Source organism: Botryllus schlosseri, chromosome 12, assembly GCF_051294905.1.
Source record: "Botryllus schlosseri isolate E-star chromosome 12, Bs_hap1, whole genome shotgun sequence".
Classification (NCBI taxonomy): domain Eukaryota; kingdom Metazoa; phylum Chordata; class Ascidiacea; order Stolidobranchia; family Styelidae; genus Botryllus; species Botryllus schlosseri.
Genome location: NC_137247.1, coordinates 26,389,412 through 26,417,054, shown reverse-complemented (window position 1 = coordinate 26,417,054; position 27,643 = coordinate 26,389,412). Strand labels below are relative to the sequence as shown.

The 27,643-nt window shown below is 39.3% G+C and overlaps 1 protein-coding gene across 3 annotated transcripts in view; it reads left to right on the top strand.

Moving 5' to 3' along the window:
• Positions 1-27,352, top strand: part of LOC145452823 (ficolin-2-like) — a 65,649-nt gene extending 38,297 nt beyond the window's left edge. For all 3 annotated transcript variants that reach the window (XM_080330969.1, XM_080330968.1, XM_080330970.1), the window contains exons 3-6: positions 10,875-11,017; positions 11,076-11,172; positions 12,208-12,307; positions 26,881-27,352. In XM_080330969.1, the coding sequence (XP_080187095.1) occupies positions 10,875-11,017; positions 11,076-11,172; positions 12,208-12,307; positions 26,881-27,178 (638 nt within the window). In that variant the 3' untranslated portion in view covers positions 27,179-27,352. The remainder of the gene's footprint in view (positions 1-10,874; positions 11,018-11,075; positions 11,173-12,207; positions 12,308-26,880) is intronic.
• The last annotated feature ends 291 nt before the right edge of the window (positions 27,353-27,643 follow it).

Here is a 27,643-nt window from a genome sequence, read left to right as displayed (position 1 = left end):
GAACTTTGAAGTGAGGGACGCTAGGGTTAGGTTGGGGTTGGTGGATGATATCCCTCACAACAACCCTAATATCCGTAATCGCCCAAAGGTAAAATCCGTCATTCCGCAACCCTAATATCTGTCATCCCCAACCATAATATCCCAAACCCCCACCCCGAAACACGATAAATTTTGAGGTTTATAAATTTTAGCATGGTGTTCATTGGAAGCAATTATTGGTGTCATGAGGAACATTGACTTGGTATAGGGCGTATATCCCAGAAACGCCGATATTTTTGGTCCGTATGAGACAGGGTTCGGAACAAGAGCGCAGCTAGAAAAAATATTTGAGGGGGGGCGAAAAACTCGATGACGCAAATGAACCCCCCCCCCCTCACACACACACACACACACTTAAAGATAAGGAAAAAATAGGTAAAGTCGATGGACTTGGGCGCTCATTGGATGATTAACACAACATCTGGAGCGATCGTTACATATATTCCACTCACAGACGGATGTGATCAAATGATTATTGTGGAAAACCAGCACGACAAAGCGAAAATTGTTCATGGTTAATGAATGAAATTGGTTCATTATATCGGTACTTGCATATTGCAAATACGTTTTCATTATCAGATTTACCGGCAGGGCTGCTAGAAGTGGTGCCATCAAACATTCAGGGGGCAATTAATTATACATCTTGAGCTATATGTTCATACCACACGGCAAGACTAATTAGAGTTTCTAGAGCAGGGTGGCCGAAGGGCCACATGAGACTTACGAACCATTGCGCGGCCACTTGAAAGTTGAAAACCTTATTCAGTCTTCCGATAGGAGCGTACCGGATAATAGGTAACGTTGAAAACAATACTTATATTAATACGCATCAAAATCAATAACAATTATGACACGAAGACTTGGTGTGGATCCCCGACCTAGCCGCGCGAAATATTGTACATTATATAGTCATATACGACGATCTGCGAAAAATGTGGCTGGCCCCTGGCTACGCCAATGCGTCGGAACTAGGAACTGATATTTTAGTCGACAAAATACCAAATTTCTCGGTCAGGCTAATCAAATTTTGGTTATTTGGTTTTGGTAATTTATTTTTTGATAATATTAGTAATTTCGAGAATTAACCCGCGGGCCACTCAAAACCTCGCGGACCGCGGGTCGGCCGCCCCTGTTCTAGAGGGTGGACGCCGGACGGGACAGTTGTTGCTGTTACTTCATGACTTGCGTAGAAAGCTGTCACCACTCAAGAGATCGAACGCACGCAAGGTCGTAGTCAGAAAAACAATTTATTTTTATTTTGTTTGGGGGGGGGGTATGACTTTAAGTGAGCTCTCCCGTGGGAACATCTCGCAGAACCGTACATCCTGCCATAGGCAATTTCATCACTACCCTTTATACGTACGACTCTTAGACGCACAAACACACATACGCTATGGAAGATTTCGGTTGCCAACTATAGCTTGTATTAGGCGGTCGTTGCACGGACCAGCCCAAATCGCTGACATAAAGTATTGAACAATCAATGTGAATTTCGGCCCTAGTCGCGCGGAGCGTAATTTTTTTATAGGAAATGAAAGAATTTGATCAATAATATTGGTACGTCTATATGAGCAAGTGGTGTTCATTCTTATTACTTCGTTGAAGCACGGTTTGTTTGCAACCTCTGGTAGAGATTGACGCTACTTTAAAGATTGAAATCGCTGATACGTACCAGACCAAATTACAAAACTCCTTTGATCAGACTCGTTCAATTTCAAATTAGCAATTTTTAAGGGTGCCTTTATTTTGTACATGCAAGCTAATGAAAAGCTAATGCAGCTAATTAAGCTAAGGAAAAGCTAATTAAGCTAATGAAAGGCTAATTAAGCTAATGAAAAGCTAAGTAAGCTAATGAAAAGCTAATGAAAAGCTAATTAAGCTAATGAAAAAGTAAGCTAATGAAAAGTAAGCTAATGAAAAGCTAATGAAGCTAATTAAGCTAATGAAAAGCTAAGTAAGCTAATGAAAAGCTAATGAAAAGCTAATTAAGCTAATGAAAAAGTAAGCTAATGAAAAGTAAGCTAATGAAAAGCTAATGAAGCTAATTAAGCTAATGAAAAGCTAATGAAAAGCTAATGAAAAGCTAAGTAAGCTAATGAAAAGCTAATGAAAAGCTAATTAAGCTAATGAAAAAGTAAGCTAATGAAAAGTAAGCTAACGAAAAGCTAATGAAACCAGCTAATGTAAAAATGAAGCCAATGAAGCAATGAAGTAAGTCCAGATTAGTATTTTGCTCATATGATTCTGGATGTATCAAATCCGAAATTTTAAATCCAAGTTTAGAATCTGGATATTCGATTCTCAATAGGGATTTTTGAATTATGATTGCAATAGTGCCAATTCAGACCTAACTGCACCCTGCAAACCGGAAGATTTGACGGCACCGACAGGTTTGTTTTGGGGTGTTCATGGTGTGTCTCGACTACTATGGTCATGGTCATGGTCATTTACACCAGGCAATTTTCTACATTTTTATTCCGTAGCGGCCGACTTGTACAACGGCCCACATTCTTGGCTTTTATAAGACACCGCTTACACGGATGAGATGGCACCTAGGTCCTAGGTAGGAATTCTGGAGCCGACCTCGGTCGGACTCGAACCCACAACCCATTGGTGTTGCAGCTGTGGATTATACCACTACGTTATCTCGCCACTACATACAGCGGTGATCTCTGACGAAGTTTTTCTGCCTACTCGGTGCTAAAGTGCCAGCATGCCTAACATGATAATGTGGCCGGTTATGTTCGCAAACTGAATTTGATAGCGTGAACGAACATGAACATTGAACATCAACGACGTTTCAAAGGGAGTTCATTTCTTGATGGTAATTAGTTAGGAAGGCAAGGAGGATTTGAAAACAGCATTGTCTCACAAGCTCCAGCATGCCTGCTATCAATCAACGCATCATACAAAACTGGATTAACCCGTTTCGGAACGCGATATGTCTGGTAAACCGAATTCGCGAGGATATTGGTTGCGGGCTTGACAGTAATTTTTATTTTACAAATAAACTTCACATCATGATCGACAGATTATAATTTAGATTATTGATCGTTTTCTTTAGAACTGAATCATTCTGCGCATAATTTCAAAATTGGGAAGACTTCTTTTTCGTTACCTTTGCGAAACCTAAATGACGTACTAGTGAGACATCGGCACCATTGTCATCCTGATAATGAGCAATGAGTAAACTAAAGTTGAAAACGTCCGGATATGTACTACTTTGTAATTGCATATATTTGCTGCGCTGAATTGGGATATTCACGTATCATTTCTGCTTTATAATATTTCACAGGGAGGGGCAAGGTATAGCCTATCGACTAGCGAGTCGTAACGCATTCACGCTCGTGATCTTTTATTATAATATCCGACAAGAATAATGCTTAACTAGCGCGGAATATACTTGACTAGTTCCGCTTTAGTTCGCTTGAATATAGCCTATTCACAGCTCCGCAGCTGCAAAACGAATTGGTTGGGGGTTCGAATCAGGCCCAAGTCGGTTCCAGTATTCCTACCCAAGTGTTTCTGGTTTAGGGTGTGGGCTTGTACTGCTCGTACGATCCGCGTAGACGGTGTCTTGCAAAGGCCCCGACCCATAATAGTCGGTGGATCAGGAACCGTAATAACGAATACCAGCCTGGTGTAAAATGACCAATGACCATCCTATAGTTGTAGAAACACCATTAATACCAACCTACTACGTTAGTGTGACCACTGATAAGTGTGACTAATTGTCTCTAACATTAATTTTGTAATTCACATATCGATACATTTGTACGTGTACTTGAGGTAGAGTTGCAACGTCACCACGTCACCACAGAGTTAACATGTGTTTATCAAAGAACCTGATTGTGACGTCCCCTCGCTTCAGAAATTGTGCAAAATTTGCAACTTTCCCCGCGCGGCAGCGCTCGTAGCAATCCCATTGGGGTCATCATTTGAGGTAGCGAAGGACAGTGGAAAGGATAGCAATTCTCATTGTTTTTTCCGCAACAACGTTGCGTTTTCGTCTTGGATTATGTCTCATCCTTGTACTGTTTGCGGACTTGATTGTTTAAAGTCCGACGAGTACGTCGAATGCTACGAATGCAACAGATACTCTCACTGTTCTTGTGCGAAGATCGGTAGCTTCAATGAGCGGAAAATCCAGATTTTCATATGTCGTTGTTGCATATTCTTCGAAGGTGAATTCAATTATGAGTGGGCATTGCAACATATTAGAGCAAATCCGGAACATTGTACAGCTATAAAACGGATTCTTCGTTTGTATAAAGTACTCGAGCCTGATCGGAGCATGCCAAATGAGGCAGCAGTAGTGGATGAGGTTTCACTTATGATTTTGAAGCAGTTTCATTATATCATCACCACGGATCACACGGCCTTGCGAGTTGATGGCGATGGGAATTGTTTTTACCGCGCAATGTCGCTTGCCTTATACGGCACTGCGAAACACCACTTGCGCTTGAGGCTTCTGACCGCGCTCGAAATTATTGAGCATCCGAAATATTATGACGAAGACGCAGAGGGATTTGTTGACCTTATAGCTGACGTTAGAATTGTGTCATCGCCTTATGCCAGTCTGGTACAAAAAGCAAGCATTCCGGGGCATTGGTCCGAGATGATGCATATTTACGCATTGAGTGCCGCCCTTGGCTCCGCGATTCGCTCATATTATCCGTCAACATTGGCAAATGAATACCTGACAGAACCGTTCACGCGCAAATGTTGCGGCCGGGGTGTGTCGAAATTTGCCATACCAGTTGCGACTCTGATGTGGACACAAACTACCGTGCCCACGACAAGCAATCCATTTCGACCGAATCACTTCGTGCCAATCATCAAAATCACCGATCTGATTTCAAGTGATCCAAATAGTTTATGCGAATCAAAACTGAAATCGGAGGATCAGAAAAGCGACATTGATAAGCCGAATGTACGCGAAAAAGACGACATTGACAAGCCGAATATACGCGAACAAGACGACTTCAAAACGTTTCATAAGAGCGAACTTGGCGATGTGAATGCTAATAAACAACAGCATTCGCTCCTAGAAAGCAGTATCCTAAGTGAAGATTCGCCTATTGACCAAATGAATGGGGAACAGATGAATTCTGAAATAGGAGAAGTTGCTGACGGAGACAAAACCAAATCAGTTCTACCTAACCTGAACAATGAGCTGAACAATGAAACGAAGCTGCCCTTTAACGAGTTTTTGAAAATTGAGGATGTGGTGAAAAAAATTATGGATTGTAAAAACGCCCTTTCGAAGATTCCTCCAGGACGGAAAGACAATTGTTACATTATCGTTGATTTTAAAACAAACATACTTCGAAAGGCTGCTAAAATTCATCGCATATTTTATGATGACATGGGAGCTTGGACGAAAACCAAGCAAACATATTCATATTACTTGAAGACCGAGGACCGACTCAGGTATGTATACAAGCCGCGGTGCCACAGGGGTGCTATTTGTACCCTAAAAATGAAGGAGTACTTGCCGTTATCACCGCAGCCTTCTCCAGGTGACGTACTCATGGTTGGGCGATACTACGCTAAATCAAAGAACAACCCTGGTTACGAAAAACGTATAAGCTGGATTGAAAGCGGACCATCGGATCCATGTAATGTGTGTATCGTGGAGTACAAGGGTATATCTGGGGACTGCAGTCCACACGGAAACAGCTCTGTGAACTTTCAAAATTACATCCGCACTCCGCCCAGCACTATTGAGAAGATAAAGGAAAAGGTTACATACGGGACAGGAAAGCGAGTTTACGTTGATCTTCAAAATGATTCCGAAAGTATTTCGCAAATGCCTCGGAATATAAGTCAGATCCACCACACTAAGCACCGGGAAAAAGTAAGCAAAGAAGGGCACAGTAGCCTGTCGCGAGACTGTTATGCAGACGAACTTTTGGATGTCATAAACATGATGCACACGGAAAAATTTGTGAGAAGAGTCATCCATTCTCCAGCAAAAGCATCCAGCATAATTGTATACACCGATGATCAAATAACAGATCTTAAAAAGATGTGTTGTACTGGAAAAACTGTACTTGGAATTGACAAGACATACAACCTAGGCAATGTGTACGCTACTGTAGCAGTTTTCAAAAACGTGAAGATGATTAGCACCAGAACGCAGGAAAATCCGATTTTCATTGGTCCCATATATCTCCACCATAGGTCAGATAGAGGGACATTTAACGACTTCTTCAGTCATCTTAGCTCCGTTATAGGAGGTACTTTCGATCACCTTGTCGTGGGGACAGACGACGAAATTGCACTACACTCAGCAATAGAAAATTCGTTCAAAAACTGCAAGCACGTTCTCTGTGTCAATCATTTAAAGACAAATTTGGTCGACAAACTTCAGCACGGCATCGGTGCAAGCAAGCATTTGAGAAAAAGTCTGGTGAATCAAGTCTTCAATCTGTTGGATAGCAAGGACGAAATTGAATTTAATCGAAGAGAAGAAGACCTACTCACTAGGTGCCATAGCATATGCCCAATGCTGGTCACATACTTACAAAATAGATTGCTACCGTTGTTGCGAAAAAAGGTCTGGCAAATGCGTAGCTTTATCGGCGCCGAGCACAAATGGTTCACCAATAACAACTGCGAGAGCATGAACCATGTTCTCAAGCGATTGACAGATTGGAAAAAGAAAAAGTTACCAGATCTAATTAATCTACTCAAATCAGCGATCACTTCACAATACTTGGATGTACGAAAGAGTATCACAGGCCGTGGTACTTTTACCCTTGCTGAGAATTGTAAAAAGTATTTGGTATCTCCTTGGGATTGGGACGACATGCCAAAAGACGAGCAAGACCGTTCATTTCAGCAGTTAATGAATTTTCCCGCCCCGACAGCCTGTAAGCTGCCTAAATCATTATCACTCTCCACTGATGGGCAATTGATGGCGCATAATCCTTCGAAACGAAGTGGCAGCAAGCCAGGAGGAACTAAATGCAAAAGAAAAGTTCGTTGAGCTGTAACTAAAGAAAATCAAGTTCATAAATGCACTGTACATTTGCAGCAATTGTGCCTATACTGCCAGCATGAACAATTGAACATATACAACATGTACAACATTTTCTGTCTGCAAGTACTGAAATCCCTGTCCATATTGGCGTATTTCCTTTCGTTGTCGTAATTTTCTGCAAGTGAATGCTCAGTTTCGTTTTATATGTTGCTATATTTTTCAATACAGTGTTACGCTTGCTCGTGTTTCAAAACTGAAAATTATCACCCAATGACATGAACAGCAAGGATGAGATGGCGTATTTCGGTTTCTCCCGAATGTGAGGTTGCCTCAACGAACCGGTGATCCGCTAAATGAGTTGACAGATTTTTTCACGACGGATTCCTTTTCTGTCGTTATCGTACCTTTTTAACCAGACTGGATATCGGCACTGATGTTACGCGCCTGCGGCTATGGGTTGTCGGGACAGCTATCGTTTGGTAGAGTACAGGTTTAACCAGAGCAAACAGTTCGCAGGAGAGAAAAAGTTCTATAACTGGTCTAGTTAAGCAATGTAGGGTCAATATATTTTGTAAAGAGAAAGCTACGTTTTCATTGGCACAATGTTCAACCTAAAATCGGCGATGTGTAGTGGTTCCAAATATAATAATTTTCATAGTCATTGGGAACGATAAAGTAGCAACATTTTCATAGTCGTAAATGAGTATATCACGAGTATTTTCAATAATATCGCGAGATAGTACTCGCAGCATAGTTTATTTATAAACGAGGCTGGCATTGATGTCGGTTAATAATTATTATTTCAAAGATACCAATTCAGCGTCAATCAACAAACGCACACATTTAGCAATTGCAATCAGCGAAGTTTTTCGATGCGTGGTGTTCAATTAGCTTCCTTGTTACATTAGCTTCATTAGTTTTTCATTACCTTGTTTCATTAGATTTTGATTAGCTTACTTTTCATTACCTTAATTGCTTTTAATTAGCTTCATTAGCTTTTCATTAGCTTACTTTTCATTAGCTTACTTTTTCATTAGCGTAATTAGCTTTTCATTAGCTTTTCATTAGCTTACTTAGCTTTTCATTAGCTTAATTAGCTTCATTAGCTTTTCATTAGCTTACTTTTCATTAGCTTACTTTTTCATTAGCTTAATTAGCTTTTCATTAGCTTTTCATTAGCTTACTTAGCTTTTCATTAGCTTAATTAGCTTCATTAGCTTTTCATTAGCTTACTTTTCATTAGCTTACTTTTTCATTAGCTTAATTAGCTTTTCATTAGCTTTTCATTAGCTTACTTAGCTTTTCATTAGCTTAATTAGCCTTTCATTAGCTTAATTAGCTTTTCCTTAGCTTAATTAGCTGCATTAGCTTTTCATTAGCTTGCATGTACAAAATAAAGGCACCCATTTTTAACGGGAGGTGGTGATATTATCCTGCGCCAGTTGCGTTTAAGTTGGAGTGATCTGATTGCAGGGACAGGATCATTAGGCGCCAGCCATTTAAGCACCCGAAAAATCTATATCGAAGGCTTCGGAATACATGGGTCGGTTTTACGGTCGTCAATCATTTTGGGAGCGCACTTTGCGGAGTCGCATGTAGCCTACTTTATATATATTCGTGTGTCCCGGAACGGAAGTTGCCGGAGCTAACAGTCCCCAACCCCCATACTGAACTGACACTCCTACCGACTCAATCAATCCAACGACCTCGGGCTACGCTAGTGTATCATCTGGTACTGTTGTATTCTCATAACTGAGAATGCAGCTATATTCAATAATGGGTATTTGCGGAATAAATTTTTTTCGTGATACCGATAATAAAATCAAGACATGAATGGACACTAAATCGCGTGAAGCGCGAAGAAAATTTTTAAGTTGCATACATTTGCCCCAAAATACTCTAATATCTATTGATTTTACGAAAATTTTCCAAAAATTTGGGGGGGCGACCGCCCCTTTCCCCCCTGGCTACGCCAGTGGTTCGGAAGCCTTCGGAAGCGCTCATCGCCTGTTCAGGCCTTGTGTGCCGTGACAATGCATTTGGTAAAGTTCAGTATCTTTGCTTTTGGTCTTGAGGACGACTTTTTCACGCTCGCCCACTCCCACACTTTCATTCACACTCGATTTTATTGTGTTCCTTTTTCTAGTCTCTGCTGTCGACTTTGGAGCTCGGCTCACTCTTCCTCTGTCTGGGCTTTTGAGGACGCTGCGTTAACAGCGGGATCAGCGATGAGGAGCCCGGATAAACCTTCGACACATAGAAACATGACTGAGCCGAGACTCGAACCAACAACCATTGCTGTCGTGACGGAGTCCGCTTAGCACACTGCGCAATCACAAGTCTTTAAATTGTGACGTCAACCCTACTGTCACCTCTCACTTAGGAAAAGGATTCATGAACCACTGGTAGAAGCAAAGTAGTCGAATTACGGCATTGAATCCATACATGTCTGTCTGATTGAGAACATCACTGTCGATCAGTTTCTAGTTTCAACATCAACGATTTTTTACAGCACCATGTCCTGGCAAATATTACAATTAGATAATTCGGTACAGACAGTCCTACATGCGGTGTCTATGTAATTTCAGAGTTGAACGTCTTGACGATCTAAATGAATGATTTGGAGTCACTCCTTGTAAAGCCAAACACAGGTACATGTTCGCTTATTTTCTTTTATAGTTTTTATTCGATAAGTGCGGATGATCTTTTGGGGCAGGGATGTTTGATCTTCGGCCACTAACCAAAGTTACGCGGTCGTCCAGAATGCTACTCAAATTTACTTTAATCGGCGGCATGCATAAAAGTAAAATGAAGCCACAATTGAAGTTCTTGTTGAAGTATTCTTAAATTATAAAGACTTAAGAGCAGTGGTTCACAACCTTTTTGACCTCGCGGACCGGTAAATACTCATAACAAATGTTGCGGACCGGTGAACTTTCAAAAATGGAAATTGACCTTAAATTTGTTTGCGACAAATGCAATCAACTCAAATGTAATACTGGGAACTTCATTTCATGCTTCCTTTTTGATATTACATTTAAATGTGCGGTGCTATTGAAGCTTCTGGAAGGCGACGCTCGCAATGCTCGCGAAGTTATATTAAAGACCAGTGACTCGATAGTAATTCTTAGGTATTTTTTTTTAAGAAATGCGATTTTTCTGTTTGCTATATCCTCTAATATACTGCCAGGTGTCGCTTGATTGCACAGTCGTAATGAAACGAAGTTTATGTCAAAGTCTAGTTTTAACACATACCTTGACCAAAACGCGACGTACGCTAATTTCTAACAGTTTCATACAACACTTACACCACAGTGACGTACGCTTAAAGTCGACCATGAACTCTCCATCTATTACGACATCATGCATACCAATAAGTTCATATCTTCCAAATCAATTTAAATTTGATGTTTTATTTCTCTAATTAATGGACAAGCGTCCAACTTCTTGCTTTCCAGAATTGAGATATGGAATTCTAGTATATTTAGCGTACCGCTACGTAACCTGCCATGGACCGGCACCTGTTCACGTACTGGTGGTTGAGAACCACTGCTTCAGATTGAGTAATGCAAGCAGACAAAACCTACTTGAGTATTCCCAAATAATAGAAGTACTACGTTACTGACCACTCCTGAATAAAGGCTTCACCTTGTTCATGTTCACAATGTTTATTAGGCTCTCAGCGCCTTTTATCAACAGATCAATTGATTTGACCTACAGGCCAACAGAGGGTCATTCACAGGACTCTGATGTAGCACCGCATAGCTTAGAAAAATCAAGCAAAGAGACATTTCTATCGCTGCCATTCGTCGAGTTACGATTATGATACGAATTCCATGATTTCTAGCTCTCGTGAAAAGTTGTGATGGTGCCAAATTGGACTCAGCATTAGCACGCAATGTCTCTGGGGGTGTCTTCAATTTGTACATACCTACAATGGGATTCACGGGCGTATTCTGTGACATAACTGACGAAGGTGGAAACTGGATCGTGAGTTGAATGCGAAATTTTGTAGAAAAATTGAGATTTATTCTCATTTTCCTAAAAGGTTTTCCAGAGAAGAATGAACGGACGCGTTGATTTCTACAGAAATTGGGATGATTACGTGAAAGGATTCGGCGATTTGCAAGGAGAGTATTGGTTGGGTATGATTTGTTATATATAACTTTTGTGGTCGGTTCTTTCTCGTTGATTGCGACCAGCCACCCATTATGGCTAATAAAATGAGAACACAGAAAATATTTTTGTGATATTTTTTACGATTCCTGATTCGAATAAATATAAATCGAGATATCGGCATTTGAATCCCTTTAATAATTGTGGTGCAAAATCAAGAACACGCCATCTAGTAGATGAGTTGAAAGTGTAACCAGATCGCTTAGGTCATGAGCGATTACGCAATCAGAATAAGTCTATCATGGTATGAATACTTTCTTTCACTACCACTATCGAGTTAAAATTTTACTCAAGTACGAGTAGAAGGAGTGCCTTTCGAAGGGGCACTGAACTACTTTAAGTAGAAGTATAGTTGACAAGTTTTGAATTAGCTCAAGAAAGTAAGTAGTTTTGAAAAGCAATCATAATTGTGTACTCTTTCATGGACCGTCAAAAGCTGGATACTGAGACGGTCTAAATTTTAGCAGCATAAGATTTGTACCGTATCATGTGATGCAAATGATGGTTTTGCTCCAAAATATTGGCTTCAACCAATGGTTACATGAACTGTATATTTGCTACATTCTTGACTGTAGCGTGGATATCAAACTAGTGTCTTAGCGCCCAAAATTATTTCAGTGTAATAATAGCCCCCGGGGTAGTAGTCAACCAACCAATAACCTCTGCTATTTCGAGAGGAGCGCGAGTCCCTTACGATAACAACTCTTGAATTCCCCAGTCTCTCAATGAAGAACCGGATACTTGTAATTGACAAACGTAAAATGTTGAATAGTAATCAAGTAAGCCACAGAACATGCCTGCGGAAAATAAGACTTACATGATCAAGTGCTGCAAGTAGCGGAAAGCTACTGGAGTACCTAATAAGAGTACTTTGGCATCATTGGGGTACTTCGTAAAAGTAAATGTACTTCGTTAATACTGACCAACTCTGACGTATACCGAAATATCGATGAAATTTCTTGCTCATATTAGAGAGTGGTAATTGACAATCTACTTCATTTCAGGACTGGAGGCATTGTATCGTTTGACAAACGGAGAAAAAATGGAGCTGCAAATCAACATGATCACGAGAGATACTGGCACTTATTGGTTTGCTAAATATAGGTGGATTTGAATTGTATTGCATTGCATTCAGTCTCTGTTCGATTTACCTTGCGACACGTCAGTAGTATATAGGATCGGTCGCGAACTAACGTTTTTTTGCATTGGTTCTTATGGGCGGGGTGGCATGTCGCCTGGAAAACCCGGGGTGGCATATCGCGCTTTTAGACCCCCCTCTCGGTCGCACATCGCCATTGGTTCTTATGGATGCGCTCGCATGTCACACTTTTAGATATAGGCATCTCTCGCACATCGCCGTGAAAACTCGTGTTGGCATATCGCGCTTTTAGACCCCCCCTCTCGGTCGCACATCGCCATTGGTTCTTATGGATGCGCTCGCATGTCGCACTTTCCGGTATAGGCATCTCTCACACATCGCATGGAAAACTCGTGTTGAACCGGTGACGCTTTTCGATATATGCATCGCTCGACCGGTGCTAGTATAGCCATATCTCGATCGGTAACCCTTTTCGGTATATGAATCGCTCAACCGGTGTCGCGGTGGTAATTCGTACTTTCGGGTATATACATCTCTCGATCGGTGTTGAATATGTATCAAGTAAATAGTCATGTGAATGAATCTTTGTTAATGTGTATATCGTGCCGCACAACGGAAACGTGGTTTGTTGTGAGGATTAAGCAGTGCGACCTATATTCCGAATGACCTGTGCGCTGAATTGTTTCCGTGCAGTTGTGTGCTACTGTCGATTATTACACTAGACCGGTCAGTGTGAAATAGTTTGATCGTAAATTATGATATATGATGTCGTAGTTTAGTCGTGTCAAATGACCGATCGTGTTCTCTTTCCTGGCTATTGATTGCTACCTGAATAATACTTTCGGCTTATTCGCTGTTTCGCGCCTACAGAATAGTCTGCTGTTCACAGTCGCAACTTAATCGCGATAGTACAATTTTCACACCTCGACCAGTAGAACAACACCGCGCTAACCCAGTTGTCGAAACACATAGGTCATACATTTTACGTGAAAATGAAATATTGTATTGTGGTATACAAATATGCAAACTATTCTTTCAATTCGACAAGTCTAGTTAACGAATCGATTTTCAATCTGCCGACACAGTTTTTAACACGAGTGAGTTGATATTTCTTCCCGGGTACGAGCGAGGCTTTGTTCCATTGGTCCAAAACCACCTCACCAGTATCATCCTTCAATGTAAAACTGTATAATTTCAACTCCTTTCCGGCACCAGAATTGACCGTCTTCTCCTCTCGAGAAACACAAGTAGCGGCGATCGAGACGTATTCATCTTTATTTCCGTATATCGATTCACAGGTCAATAATGGGTATTCTTCAGTCGTATGTCTCGATTTTCCATGCAGAGTTACTGACGAAGCCCGACCAAGTAATACAGCGGGTTTTCCAGTAAATTTATCAATTTGAACCCAACCGGATTTGACCATGAGTTTTTTTCGTTTGGTGAATGCTTTCTCAATGTTCCCGAACAAATCACGATTGAAACACGTGAAAGATATCTCTTCGTTATTGCCATCGATGAATATACCTTTGAGATATTGGCTAACGCCACCTCTTTTGGGTGATGAGACGAATTTGACGCCGACGTGAAAATTTGAAGTTGCTCCGACTTGCATAGTGTTGACGCTGTTCGATGTCATATCGTTTGATAAAGTGGGAGTCATCAGTGTAACTCACTACACAAATCAAGTTGAATCGTATTTGAATGTATTGATTCGACCCAACTCAAATCCTATTAACGCGATCTGTTGAATCGAACGTAACCTGAATATTACTGACGCCAACATTCACCATCATCGGATCATTCACACATTCCACGCCGCTGTTTTAACACTTATAGAATCAATACCAACTATCTCTGACCCGATATTATTCAATCATTTTGGTAATTTGCCAACTTTAAATCCATTCGCGGGATGTACTAAAGGTAAATCCAAATAATCCAGAATGAAATATTTGGACTTTGACATTGTGTGAATTGAAATAGGATTGACAAACATGACTACCAACTTTGATCCAGCCACATTTCAAACTCAAAAGAATTATTCACAACATTAACAATTGTTAAAAATCTAGTTTCACTTACTTGATTATATCATTACAACTCACAAATTTGAATTAATTCATCCTGGTTGTATTCGTATGCTCTATCTTTTTATTCAATTGTAAAGGTTGTTACTATTCTGAAGACAAAGTATTTACTAATCGGCGCATATACGATTTGACTTGGACATATTATATTTTGAGTATACGAGATTTGAATGTCTGAACAATAACTGAGAATTAATTTATCACAAATAAATCCGTAAAAGATATTGGGGTGTCAGCAACTCTGTACGGTCGTAGTTACAACCACATTAACTAATCTACCCAGGCAACTCGTCATGATCATTCCTGAAATCAACACAAACACGACCACTGACTTGAGTTAACCGCGAAACACCATCAAGTTTTAAATCCGCTTGCAGCTGACGGATTATTCGAATACATCGATGAGGAATATTATTGAACTCGTCGGTATTGTTACTTCAACAAATTACACCGACTGCGAAAGTTAATATCGAATGGTAAGACTTGATCACATATTTGTTGATCACAGACATGACGAAAAAAAAAAACATTACCGAGATTTTATAAACTAGTCATATTACTCTACACATCTATCAATATCAAAATGCGAGTCATCCAATTTTTCTACTAAAGTAACATTGCACATTCGAATTCGGTATAGTCATACAAATTGTATTAAATCCAACATCAAAACAAAAGGAATTTTTTTTTAGTTTATTGAAATCAAATCATTCGTCTTCGACTTGTGCTTTTCTAGATTACCCGCGACAATTCGTTTCGAGTGAGTTGTAACCAAAGTCAAGATATCTTTGTGTCCACAGATATGGAAGATGAATATAGCTAACACAATCACGAATCGACGTTTCAGAGTATTTCACGGGTGTAATAAACTTGTTAGTGTCACCTATCTAAAAGTACGCACGCGTTCGATTTCCATACCGACTGTTGCGATGTTTACGATTCACTTACAATAACCACGGGTGAGGATTTAACATCAATGTCGTTACTGTCGGAATTTGCGACAGAGAATTGAAACATATGCACTTTACACAGTGTGAAAATATCACTTTGAGTATCGAGTACCGTTCGAAGCTAGCGATCAATTCTTAATCATTTCAGTAACTCCCCATTGTGCGTGCTAAATGTAAAATATCGCGAGGTTATACACTCTAAGACTTTGATTATTGTAAAAGTAAATTGTGATATGTTTGTTAGATGCATTCAATTCAACTAGAAGTGTCTAGTATCCAACACTCGTAATATCAAAAAAGTACTTGCTACACTGTTATTTGCTAAACGTGTTTTGCATTGTTGTTCATTTCTAGTATTGATTGAAATTGTTTTTGAACCCTCAAATAATAATTCCCGACATGAAACTAAGCCGCCGAAAGTCGTTACCATCACAAAGAAACAATTTGCACGACGTTTACTAAATGTATCCTATAGTTAGGTGTACTGGAATTATTTGTAAAACACACACACACACACACACACACACACACACACGATCAGAGAAATTGGAAATTTTTCCGTTGTCATTCGCTAAAGTAAATGTCATCACAATACTCTGTCACTAAAAGACGTTACTTGGACGTGCTTGAATTCTAGACATAGTTCTGATTTACCCAACACAAGACCCAAGGACAACCCTAGTTTCAACCGTACACAGATATCCAAAATATCACACACTTCGCTATTCCTAAAGCACAAACACACGATACAAAATAATACTTGTTGTGTTGTTGCGGCATCATCACTCAACAATATCACCCTCAATACAAATGATGTTTATGTGTAACATGCTATTGATTTGAACCACACCCACCTGACGGAAGAGGATTTACTCAATCTTTACAAAATGGATATTGACCAACATCACATCACCGGATTGTATCTGTTTCGCTGGATACGAGTTATGTTAGTTTAACAGTAAACAAATTTCACCCTCTTGGATTATGAACTCAATGCGTTAGCAGTCATTCAATATTTTGTTTGTGTCAACTAGTTACTTGGTATGTTACTCCACAACTCTTACAAAAGTACGAAAGATATTTACATCACACAAAGTAATCCACTTTACTCGATATTCTCACATTACGAAACTAAAGAATGGTTGGTTTGACTCTACAAACTGTTTCGTTACCTCAAGAACTTTATTGTCTCAATGGTTGTTCATGTGTCTTAAGAACCAAATAGTTCAACACAGCACTAGTACCAACAGAAACATCAGAGTTGTTTACACAAAAGTTTGTATGTGTACAGTATGCGAATACCATGTGTAAGTCCAGCACAATTGTGGTATCCATCCGGGTTTAGTTAACACAATTTACGACACCGAGGTCGCCTCATCTTTCGTAAGACAACAAACCAACCAAGGTTTCAGGATATGTCCATGTCATAGCAATAAATCAGCTACTCCAACAACAGAGTACATATGTTTTCTAGTTACGGTGCTTACATCTTACACACAAATCAATCTCCTTTGCTAACAAAAAGTGCTGAGTCATCAAGTGATTGCCCTAGCAACAAAACAGCTAAACGTACTATCATACAAAATGGCCGTTATAGTCACCACGGTACATGGTACAAGTAACAAGTCTCGAGAATCCAGTTATTGAAAAAACGTGAAAGTGTTTCTCCTGCACCAAGTCGTTATGTTGACGAAAGCGTATATTGTAATATCATGATCGATTTGCATTCGTTGGTCACAAAATGTCACTACTCTAAATAATTATTTTTCACTCAAACACAAACGCATACTTGTCACCATTCGTTTTCATCAAGCACGAGTTCACGAAACCTACTTACTACGACATGAATTGTTATTTTTATGTTGTGTAAATAGATAATAATTAATTTTAGTAACAGTATATCAACATCATCGAGTTGTGTGAATAGATTTACATGTGGTCTTGTGGTTTTAATCGAAGTATACAGCACGGTCTAATGTAGAGTCATCTCTATTGTACAGCAACTCGGTAATCGAAATGCATTAAAATTTAAACAACGATCTTGTTTCGTCGCATCAAAAATATGTTTACTATCGCGATACTCTACACAGGCCGTGTAAATCCTTTTCACACTCGTAATAGTATACCAACAGCTACCGGCGACAACGTTTAACAATACCAACGACACTAAACATACGATACCTACCCAAGTAAAATTACCATTTCCACCTGGAGGTCGGTCGTTACCCGAGTAGAAATACCATTATCCTTTGGAGATTTATCGTTTACCCAGTGTAACAAACCCCTTTTCCTTTGGTAATCTATTTTTTCTCTGGTTAACAATCCTTTTTCACTTGGAAATATATTTTTTCTCTGGTTAGCAAACCTTTTTCACTTGGAAATATATTTTTTCTCTGGGTAACAAACCTTTTTCATTTGGAAATATATTTTTTCTCTGGTTAACAAACATTTTTCACTTGGAAATATATTTTTTCTCTGTGTAACAATCCTTTTTCACTTGGAAATATATTTTTTCTCTGGTTAACAAACCTTTTTCACTTGGAAATATATTTTTTCTCTGGGTAACAATCCTTTTTCATTTGGAAATATATTTTTTCTCTGGTTAACAAACATTTTTCACTTGGAAATATATTTTTTCTCTGGGTAACAAACCTTTTTCACTTGGAAATATATTTTTTTCCCGGGTAACAAACCTTTTTCCCTGAGCAACAAACCATTTTCACTTGGTGATCCGTCGTTTACCCGAGTAAAAATATCATTTTCTTTTGGAGATCCGGCGTTTACCCAGTGTAACAATACATTTTCACTTGGAAAAATACTTTTACCTAGAGTAACTTATCATTTTCTCCTGGGTAACAAACCCTTTTCATCTGGAAACTATCATTTACCTGAGTACCAATACAGTTTTCACTTGGAAATCTACCTTCTCCCTGGGTAACAATACCATTTTCGCTTGAAAACTAACCACCACACCGGGCCAATTTGATATTTTTGCATATTGTTACAACGGCCTGTGACAAAATATACACCAACAACGACTCCGATACATTTGTGTAATCGCATTTTCACTTGTTCTGGTGCATCCCATCAAAATCGGCGGTTAGCCACACACACACGCAATAACAACGCGCTATTTCGATATGACTGCAATGTCCGGGTTCGTGCTTTAGATTTTCCAGAATCAATCCGTCTAAAGTTGTAATCCCCCCGACTTTGTTAACTGGTTGATACACGGATAACAATCTTCGGAAAATGTAGGAACGCATGCTACCCATCGTGCGCACGATTCCAGGTTACTTGTGATTACTTTCCTTGCTCACACTATACAGATTATACGTACAGAGATATGTAGCGGTAATCGGTTTGGTCAATACATATCGCCCCATCCAGTATGGAATTACAAACCCAATACAGGCCAGTTCTTAACCGGATCCGGATATTCAATGCAAAGCGATAAAGCAGAACCAATGACCAAATGTAATTAAACATGTAGATTCACAACCCTTGATTTTTTTTTTCGTGAAAAATGACAATACATATCGAATATATATTTTACGATGGTTCAACCCTGCCAAGTATTCACGTAAATGTGGTTTATGACATTACATACAATGTATCAGTGTATCAATGTTGGGTGTTTATGCACACATCGGTATGACCCATAGACAATATCATCATACCCTCCAGGACTTCGTTATTGCATCGTGAGGTCAATAAAATCAATCGGTGGCATAGACGACAGAAGGCTTGGAGATCCAATGTAAAATTCAGACAAACAAACGGATATATTTGTCCATCTTGGTTATTCACTCAACTACCATTGGCGCTCTCGATACAGCGAACGGTACAGTATGCAACGCATATCATTAGAGTGATATATCCACAGATAAATATGGGGCCTGGCCACAATAATTGTACGACGCCGACAAATCGATGCACGCAAGGCGTGGTTGATAATAATTGTTTCATGTGTCAAAGAGACAGCACTCTCTCGTAAAGGTTATCAGATCCCACAGAAACACACCTTGGATTACATTATCAAATCGATTTTAAACTTAAACCGAATCACTGGTATTGAGAGTAGTGATATCCGATTTTTTGAATATTCATATCGACTTAGTGAACGATCGGTAACGACACTTATCATAAACATTATGAATATTAGTAATTCCAGTCGTATCTATCTTGTGTTGTTATAAGTTGCTAAAACCATCGAGTGAATCAGTGAACGGATAGTAATCTGGGTTAAATCTCGATACAATTATTGTGGCCAGGCCCCATATTTACCTGTGGATATATCACTCTAATGATATGCGTTGCATACTGTATTGTGGCCAGGCCCCATATTTATCTGTGGATATATCACTCTAATGATATGCGTTGCATACTGTACCGTTCGCTGTATCGAGAGCGCCAATGGTAGTTGAGTGAATAACCAAGATGGACAAATATATCCGTTTGTTTGTCTGAATTTTACATTGGATCTCCAAGCCTTCTGTCGTCTATGCCACCGATTGATTTTATTGACCTCACGATGCAATAACGAAGTCCTGGAGGGTATGATGATATTGTCTATGGGTCATACCGATGTGTGCATAAACACCCAACATTGATACACTGATACATTGTATGTAATGTCATAAACCACATTTACGTGAATACTTGGCAGGGTTGAACCATCGTAAAATATATATTCGATATGTATTGTCATTTTTCACGAAAAAAAAAATCAAGGGTTGTGAATCTACATGTTTAATTACATTTGGTCATTGGTTCTGCTTTATCGCTTTGCATTGAATATCCGGATCCGGTTAAGAACTGGCCTGTATTGGGTTTGTAATTCCATACTGGATGGGGCGATATGTATTGACCAAACCGATTACCGCTACATATCTCTGTACGTATAATCTGTATAGTGTGAGCAAGGAAAGTAATCACAAGTAACCTGGAATCGTGCGCACGATGGGTAGCATGCGTTCCTACATTTTCCGAAGATTGTTATCCGTGTATCAACCAGTTAACAAAGTCGGGGGGATTACAACTTTAGACGGATTGATTCTGGAAAATCTAAAGCACGAACCCGGACATTGCAGTCATATCGAAATAGCGCGTTGTTATTGCGTGTGTGTGTGGCTAACCGCCGATTTTGATGGGATGCACCAGAACAAGTGAAAATGCGATTACACAAATGTATCGGAGTCGTTGTTGGTGTATATTTTGTCACAGGCCGTTGTAACAATATGCAAAAATATCAAATTGGCCCGGTGTGGTGGTTAGTTTTCAAGCGAAAATGGTATTGTTACCCAGGGAGAAGGTAGATTTCCAAGTGAAAACTGTATTGGTACTCAGGTAAATGATAGTTTCCAGATGAAAAGGGTTTGTTACCCAGGAGAAAATGATAAGTTACTCTAGGTAAAAGTATTTTTCCAAGTGAAAATGTATTGTTACACTGGGTAAACGCCGGATCTCCAAAAGAAAATGATATTTTTACTCGGGTAAACGACGGATCACCAAGTGAAAATGGTTTGTTGCTCAGGGAAAAAGGTTTGTTACCCGGGAAAAAAATATATTTCCAAGTGAAAAAGGTTTGTTACCCAGAGAAAAAATATATTTCCAAGTGAAAAATGTTTGTTAACCAGAGAAAAAATATATTTCCAAATGAAAAAGGATTGTTACCCAGAGAAAAAATATATTTCCAAGTGAAAAAGGTTTGTTAACCAGAGAAAAAATATATTTCCAAGTGAAAAAGGATTGTTACACAGAGAAAAAATATATTTCCAAGTGAAAAATGTTTGTTAACCAGAGAAAAAATATATTTCCAAATGAAAAAGGTTTGTTACCCAGAGAAAAAATATATTTCCAAGTGAAAAAGGTTTGCTAACCAGAGAAAAAATATATTTCCAAGTGAAAAAGGATTGTTAACCAGAGAAAAAATAGATTACCAAAGGAAAAGGGGTTTGTTACACTGGGTAAACGATAAATCTCCAAAGGATAATGGTATTTCTACTCGGGTAACGACCGACCTCCAGGTGGAAATGGTAATTTTACTTGGGTAGGTATCGTATGTTTAGTGTCGTTGGTATTGTTAAACGTTGTCGCCGGTAGCTGTTGGTATACTATTACGAGTGTGAAAAGGATTTACACGGCCTGTGTAGAGTATCGCGATAGTAAACATATTTTTGATGCGACGAAACAAGATCGTTGTTTAAATTTTAATGCATTTCGATTACCGAGTTGCTGTACAATAGAGATGACTCTACATTAGACCGTGCTGTATACTTCGATTAAAACCACAAGACCACATGTAAATCTATTCACACAACTCGATGATGTTGATATACTGTTACTAAAATTAATTATTATCTATTTACACAACATAAAAATAACAATTCATGTCGTAGTAAGTAGGTTTCGTGAACTCGTGCTTGATGAAAACGAATGGTGACAAGTATGCGTTTGTGTTTGAGTGAAAAATAATTATTTAGAGTAGTGACATTTTGTGACCAACGAATGCAAATCGATCATGATATTACAATATACGCTTTCGTCAACATAACGACTTGGTGCAGGAGAAACACTTTCACGTTTTTTCAATAACTGGATTCTCGAGACTTGTTACTTGTACCATGTACCGTGGTGACTATAACGGCCATTTTGTATGATAGTACGTTTAGCTGTTTTGTTGCTAGGGCAATCACTTGATGACTCAGCACTTTTTGTTAGCAAAGGAGATTGATTTGTGTGTAAGATGTAAGCACCGTAACTAGAAAACATATGTACTCTGTTGTTGGAGTAGCTGATTTATTGCTATGACATGGACATATCCTGAAACCTTGGTTGGTTTGTTGTCTTACGAAAGATGAGGCGACCTCGGTGTCGTAAATTGTGTTAACTAAACCCGGATGGATACCACAATTGTGCTGGACTTACACATGGTATTCGCATACTGTACACATACAAACTTTTGTGTAAACAACTCTGATGTTTCTGTTGGTACTAGTGCTGTGTTGAACTATTTGGTTCTTAAGACACATGAACAACCATTGAGACAATAAAGTTCTTGAGGTAACGAAACAGTTTGTAGAGTCAAACCAACCATTCTTTAGTTTCGTAATGTGAGAATATCGAGTAAAGTGGATTACTTTGTGTGATGTAAATATCTTTCGTACTTTTGTAAGAGTTGTGGAGTAACATACCAAGTAACTAGTTGACACAAACAAAATATTGAATGACTGCTAACGCATTGAGTTCATAATCCAAGAGGGTGAAATTTGTTTACTGTTAAACTAACATAACTCGTATCCAGCGAAACAGATACAATCCGGTGATGTGATGTTGGTCAATATCCATTTTGTAAAGATTGAGTAAATCCTCTTCCGTCAGGTGGGTGTGGTTCAAATCAATAGCATGTTACACATAAACATCATTTGTATTGAGGGTGATATTGTTGAGTGATGATGCCGCAACAACACAACAAGTATTATTTTGTATCGTGTGTTTGTGCTTTAGGAATAGCGAAGTGTGTGATATTTTGGATATCTGTGTACGGTTGAAACTAGGGTTGTCCTTGGGTCTTGTGTTGGGTAAATCAGAACTATGTCTAGAATTCAAGCACGTCCAAGTAACGTCTTTTAGTGACAGAGTATTGTGATGACATTTACTTTAGCGAATGACAACGGAAAAATTTCCAATTTCTCTGATCGTGTGTGTGTGTGTGTGTGTGTGTGTGTGTGTGTTTTACAAATAATTCCAGTACACCTAACTATAGGATACATTTAGTAAACGTCGTGCAAATTGTTTCTTTGTGATGGTAACGACTTTCGGCGGCTTAGTTTCATGTCGGGAATTATTATTTGAGGGTTCAAAAACAATTTCAATCAATACTAGAAATGAACAACAATGCAAAACACGTTTAGCAAATAACAGTGTAGCAAGTACTTTTTTGATATTACGAGTGTTGGATACTAGACACTTCTAGTTGAATTGAATGCATCTAACAAACATATCACAATTTACTTTTACAATAATCAAAGTCTTAGAGTGTATAACCTCGCGATATTTTACATTTAGCACGCACAATGGGGAGTTACTGAAATGATTAAGAATTGATCGCTAGCTTCGAACGGTACTCGATACTCAAAGTGATATTTTCACACTGTGTAAAGTGCATATGTTTCAATTCTCTGTCGCAAATTCCGACAGTAACGACATTGATGTTAAATCCTCACCCGTGGTTATTGTAAGTGAATCGTAAACATCGCAACAGTCGGTATGGAAATCGAACGCGTGCGTACTTTTAGATAGGTGACACTAACAAGTTTATTACACCCGTGAAATACTCTGAAACGTCGATTCGTGATTGTGTTAGCTATATTCATCTTCCATATCTGTGGACACAAAGATATCTTGACTTTGGTTACAACTCACTCGAAACGAATTGTCGCGGGTAATCTAGAAAAGCACAAGTCGAAGACGAATGATTTGATTTCAATAAACTAAAAAAAAATTCCTTTTGTTTTGATGTTGGATTTAATACAATTTGTATGACTATACCGAATTCGAATGTGCAATGTTACTTTAGTAGAAAAATTGGATGACTCGCATTTTGATATTGATAGATGTGTAGAGTAATATGACTAGTTTATAAAATCTCGGTAATGTTTTTTTTTTTCGTCATGTCTGTGATCAACAAATATGTGATCAAGTCTTACCATTCGATATTAACTTTCGCAGTCGGTGTAATTTGTTGAAGTAACAATACCGACGAGTTCAATAATATTCCTCATCGATGTATTCGAATAATCCGTCAGCTGCAAGCGGATTTAAAACTTGATGGTGTTTCGCGGTTAACTCAAGTCAGTGGTCGTGTTTGTGTTGATTTCAGGAATGATCATGACGAGTTGCCTGGGTAGATTAGTTAATGTGGTTGTAACTACGACCGTATAGAGTTGCTGACACCCCAATATCTTTTACGGATTTATTTGTGATAAATTAATTCTCAGTTATTGTTCAGACATTCAAATCTCGTATACTCAAAATATAATATGTCCAAGTCAAATCGTATATGCGCCGATTAGTAAATACTTTGTCTTCAGAATAGTAACAACCTTTACAATTGAATAAAAAGATAGAGCATACGAATACAACCAGGATGAATTAATTCAAATTTGTGAGTTGTAATGATATAATCAAGTAAGTGAAACTAGATTTTTAACAATTGTTAATGTTGTGAATAATTCTTTTGAGTTTGAAATGTGGCTGGATCAAAGTTGGTAGTCATGTTTGTCAATCCTATTTCAATTCACACAATGTCAAAGTCCAAATATTTCATTCTGGATTATTTGGATTTACCTTTAGTACATCCCGCGAATGGATTTAAAGTTGGCAAATTACCAAAATGATTGAATAATATCGGGTCAGAGATAGTTGGTATTGATTCTATAAGTGTTAAAACAGCGGCGTGGAATGTGTGAATGATCCGATGATGGTGAATGTTGGCGTCAGTAATATTCAGGTTACGTTCGATTCAACAGATCGCGTTAATAGGATTTGAGTTGGGTCGAATCAATACATTCAAATACGATTCAACTTGATTTGTGTAGTGAGTTACACTGATGACTCCCACTTTATCAAACGATATGACATCGAACAGCGTCAACACTATGCAAGTCGGAGCAACTTCAAATTTTCACGTCGGCGTCAAATTCGTCTCATCACCCAAAAGAGGTGGCGTTAGCCAATATCTCAAAGGTATATTCATCGATGGCAATAACGAAGAGATATCTTTCACGTGTTTCAATCGTGATTTGTTCGGGAACATTGAGAAAGCATTCACCAAACGAAAAAAACTCATGGTCAAATCCGGTTGGGTTCAAATTGATAAATTTACTGGAAAACCCGCTGTATTACTTGGTCGGGCTTCGTCAGTAACTCTGCATGGAAAATCGAGACATACGACTGAAGAATACCCATTATTGACCTGTGAATCGATATACGGAAATAAAGATGAATACGTCTCGATCGCCGCTACTTGTGTTTCTCGAGAGGAGAAGACGGTCAATTCTGGTGCCGGAAAGGAGTTGAAATTATACAGTTTTACATTGAAGGATGATACTGGTGAGGTGGTTTTGGACCAATGGAACAAAGCCTCGCTCGTACCCGGGAAGAAATATCAACTCACTCGTGTTAAAAACTGTGTCGGCAGATTGAAAATCGATTCGTTAACTAGACTTGTCGAATTGAAAGAATAGTTTGCATATTTGTATACCACAATACAATATTTCATTTTCACGTAAAATGTATGACCTATGTGTTTCGACAACTGGGTTAGCGCGGTGTTGTTCTACTGGTCGAGGTGTGAAAATTGTACTATCGCGATTAAGTTGCGACTGTGAACAGCAGACTATTCTGTAGGCGCGAAACAGCGAATAAGCCGAAAGTATTATTCAGGTAGCAATCAATAGCCAGGAAAGAGAACACGATCGGTCATTTGACACGACTAAACTACGACATCATATATCATAATTTACGATCAAACTATTTCACACTGACCGGTCTAGTGTAATAATCGACAGTAGCACACAACTGCACGGAAACAATTCAGCGCACAGGTCATTCGGAATATAGGTCGCACTGCTTAATCCTCACAACAAACCACGTTTCCGTTGTGCGGCACGATATACACATTAACAAAGATTCATTCACATGACTATTTACTTGATACATATTCAACACCGATCGAGAGATGTATATACCCGAAAGTACGAATTACCACCGCGACACCGGTTGAGCGATTCATATACCGAAAAGGGTTACCGATCGAGATATGGCTATACTAGCACCGGTCGAGCGATGCATATATCGAAAAGCGTCACCGGTTCAACACGAGTTTTCCATGCGATGTGTGAGAGATGCCTATACCGGAAAGTGCGACATGCGAGCGCATCCATAAGAACCAATGGCGATGTGCGACCGAGAGGGGGGGTCTAAAAGCGCGATATGCCAACACGAGTTTTCACGGCGATGTGCGAGAGATGCCTATATCTAAAAGTGCGACATGCGAGCGCATCCATAAGAACCAATGGCGATGTGCGACCGAGAGGGGGGTCTAAAAGCGCGATATGCCACCCCGGGTTTTCCAGGCGACATGCCACCCCGCCCATAAGAACCAATGCAAAAAAACGTTAGTTCGCGACCGATCCTATATACTACTCACGTCACATAAAACTGCATTGTATTATTTCGTCATAAGACTGGAATAATTCATCCACATTTAATTAATATTTCATTTCCTCATTTTGGCGCCTTTCCCGTCTGAATATTTGTCACGTATGAATGATTTTGATCCCACGTTTGACTTTTGACCATTGACAGCAGAGGTTGACGGAGTGATGGTTTTTTCAAAACGAAACGAATTTCCGCCAGATCCAGATACTCTGGAATTGTCGAAAAACTTACTTGCTGCGCATTGCTAATTTACTTCACAATTGCTTTTGTTTGATCCATTACCCCATATTTCTGTTCTTCCTTCTTTTTCAGCAATTTCCAAATCGGATCCGGGTCCGACAAGTACAGACTGACCGTATCTGGATACTACGGGAATGCGACTCGTGATGTTTTCTTTTATCACAATAATCAACAATTCTCGACGAAAGACGCAGATCACGATGATTCGACAGCGAATTGCGCTTCTAACCTCGAAGGAGGCTGGTGGTACGGCAGATGCGGCTCCAGCAATCTCAATGGAAACTACATTGAAACGGGCAAGAAGGGATTTTGGGGGCACCCCTTCCGCATCCTGCGTTACTCGGAGATGAAGTTTCGCAAAAAACTATGAGAGAGACTATGGACTTCAAAATAAGCGATGAATGAATGAATAAATACATACATGAAATCAACTTTTTTACATAAATATAACCACGTGCTCAGAACCGTGTACCTCCCACCAGACCATCGGACCGTTTATGAAAATTTACTGGGATTCAATTTTTATCACACGTTTAATCCACCAGTTCCCAACGTGGGCGATATCACCCATCTGTGTCCGAATTTGAGTAACAAGAGGGTGAAAGTACGGAAGGGGGCGACAAGGGGGAGATAGGGGTCGAAGATGTTAGAACGTCCAGTGAGATATATTTGATTAACTCGGTCAAAAATGCACGTAAAGACAGCTTATTCTGCATATGACGCGAAAAAAGGTCAAGTACACGCGGAAACAGGTTTTCCCGAGCACCTACCACCTCGGAAAATTGCCTTTTTTAAAAATTCACCAGCGATCAGAGTTAGGTGAATAGATTTCCCG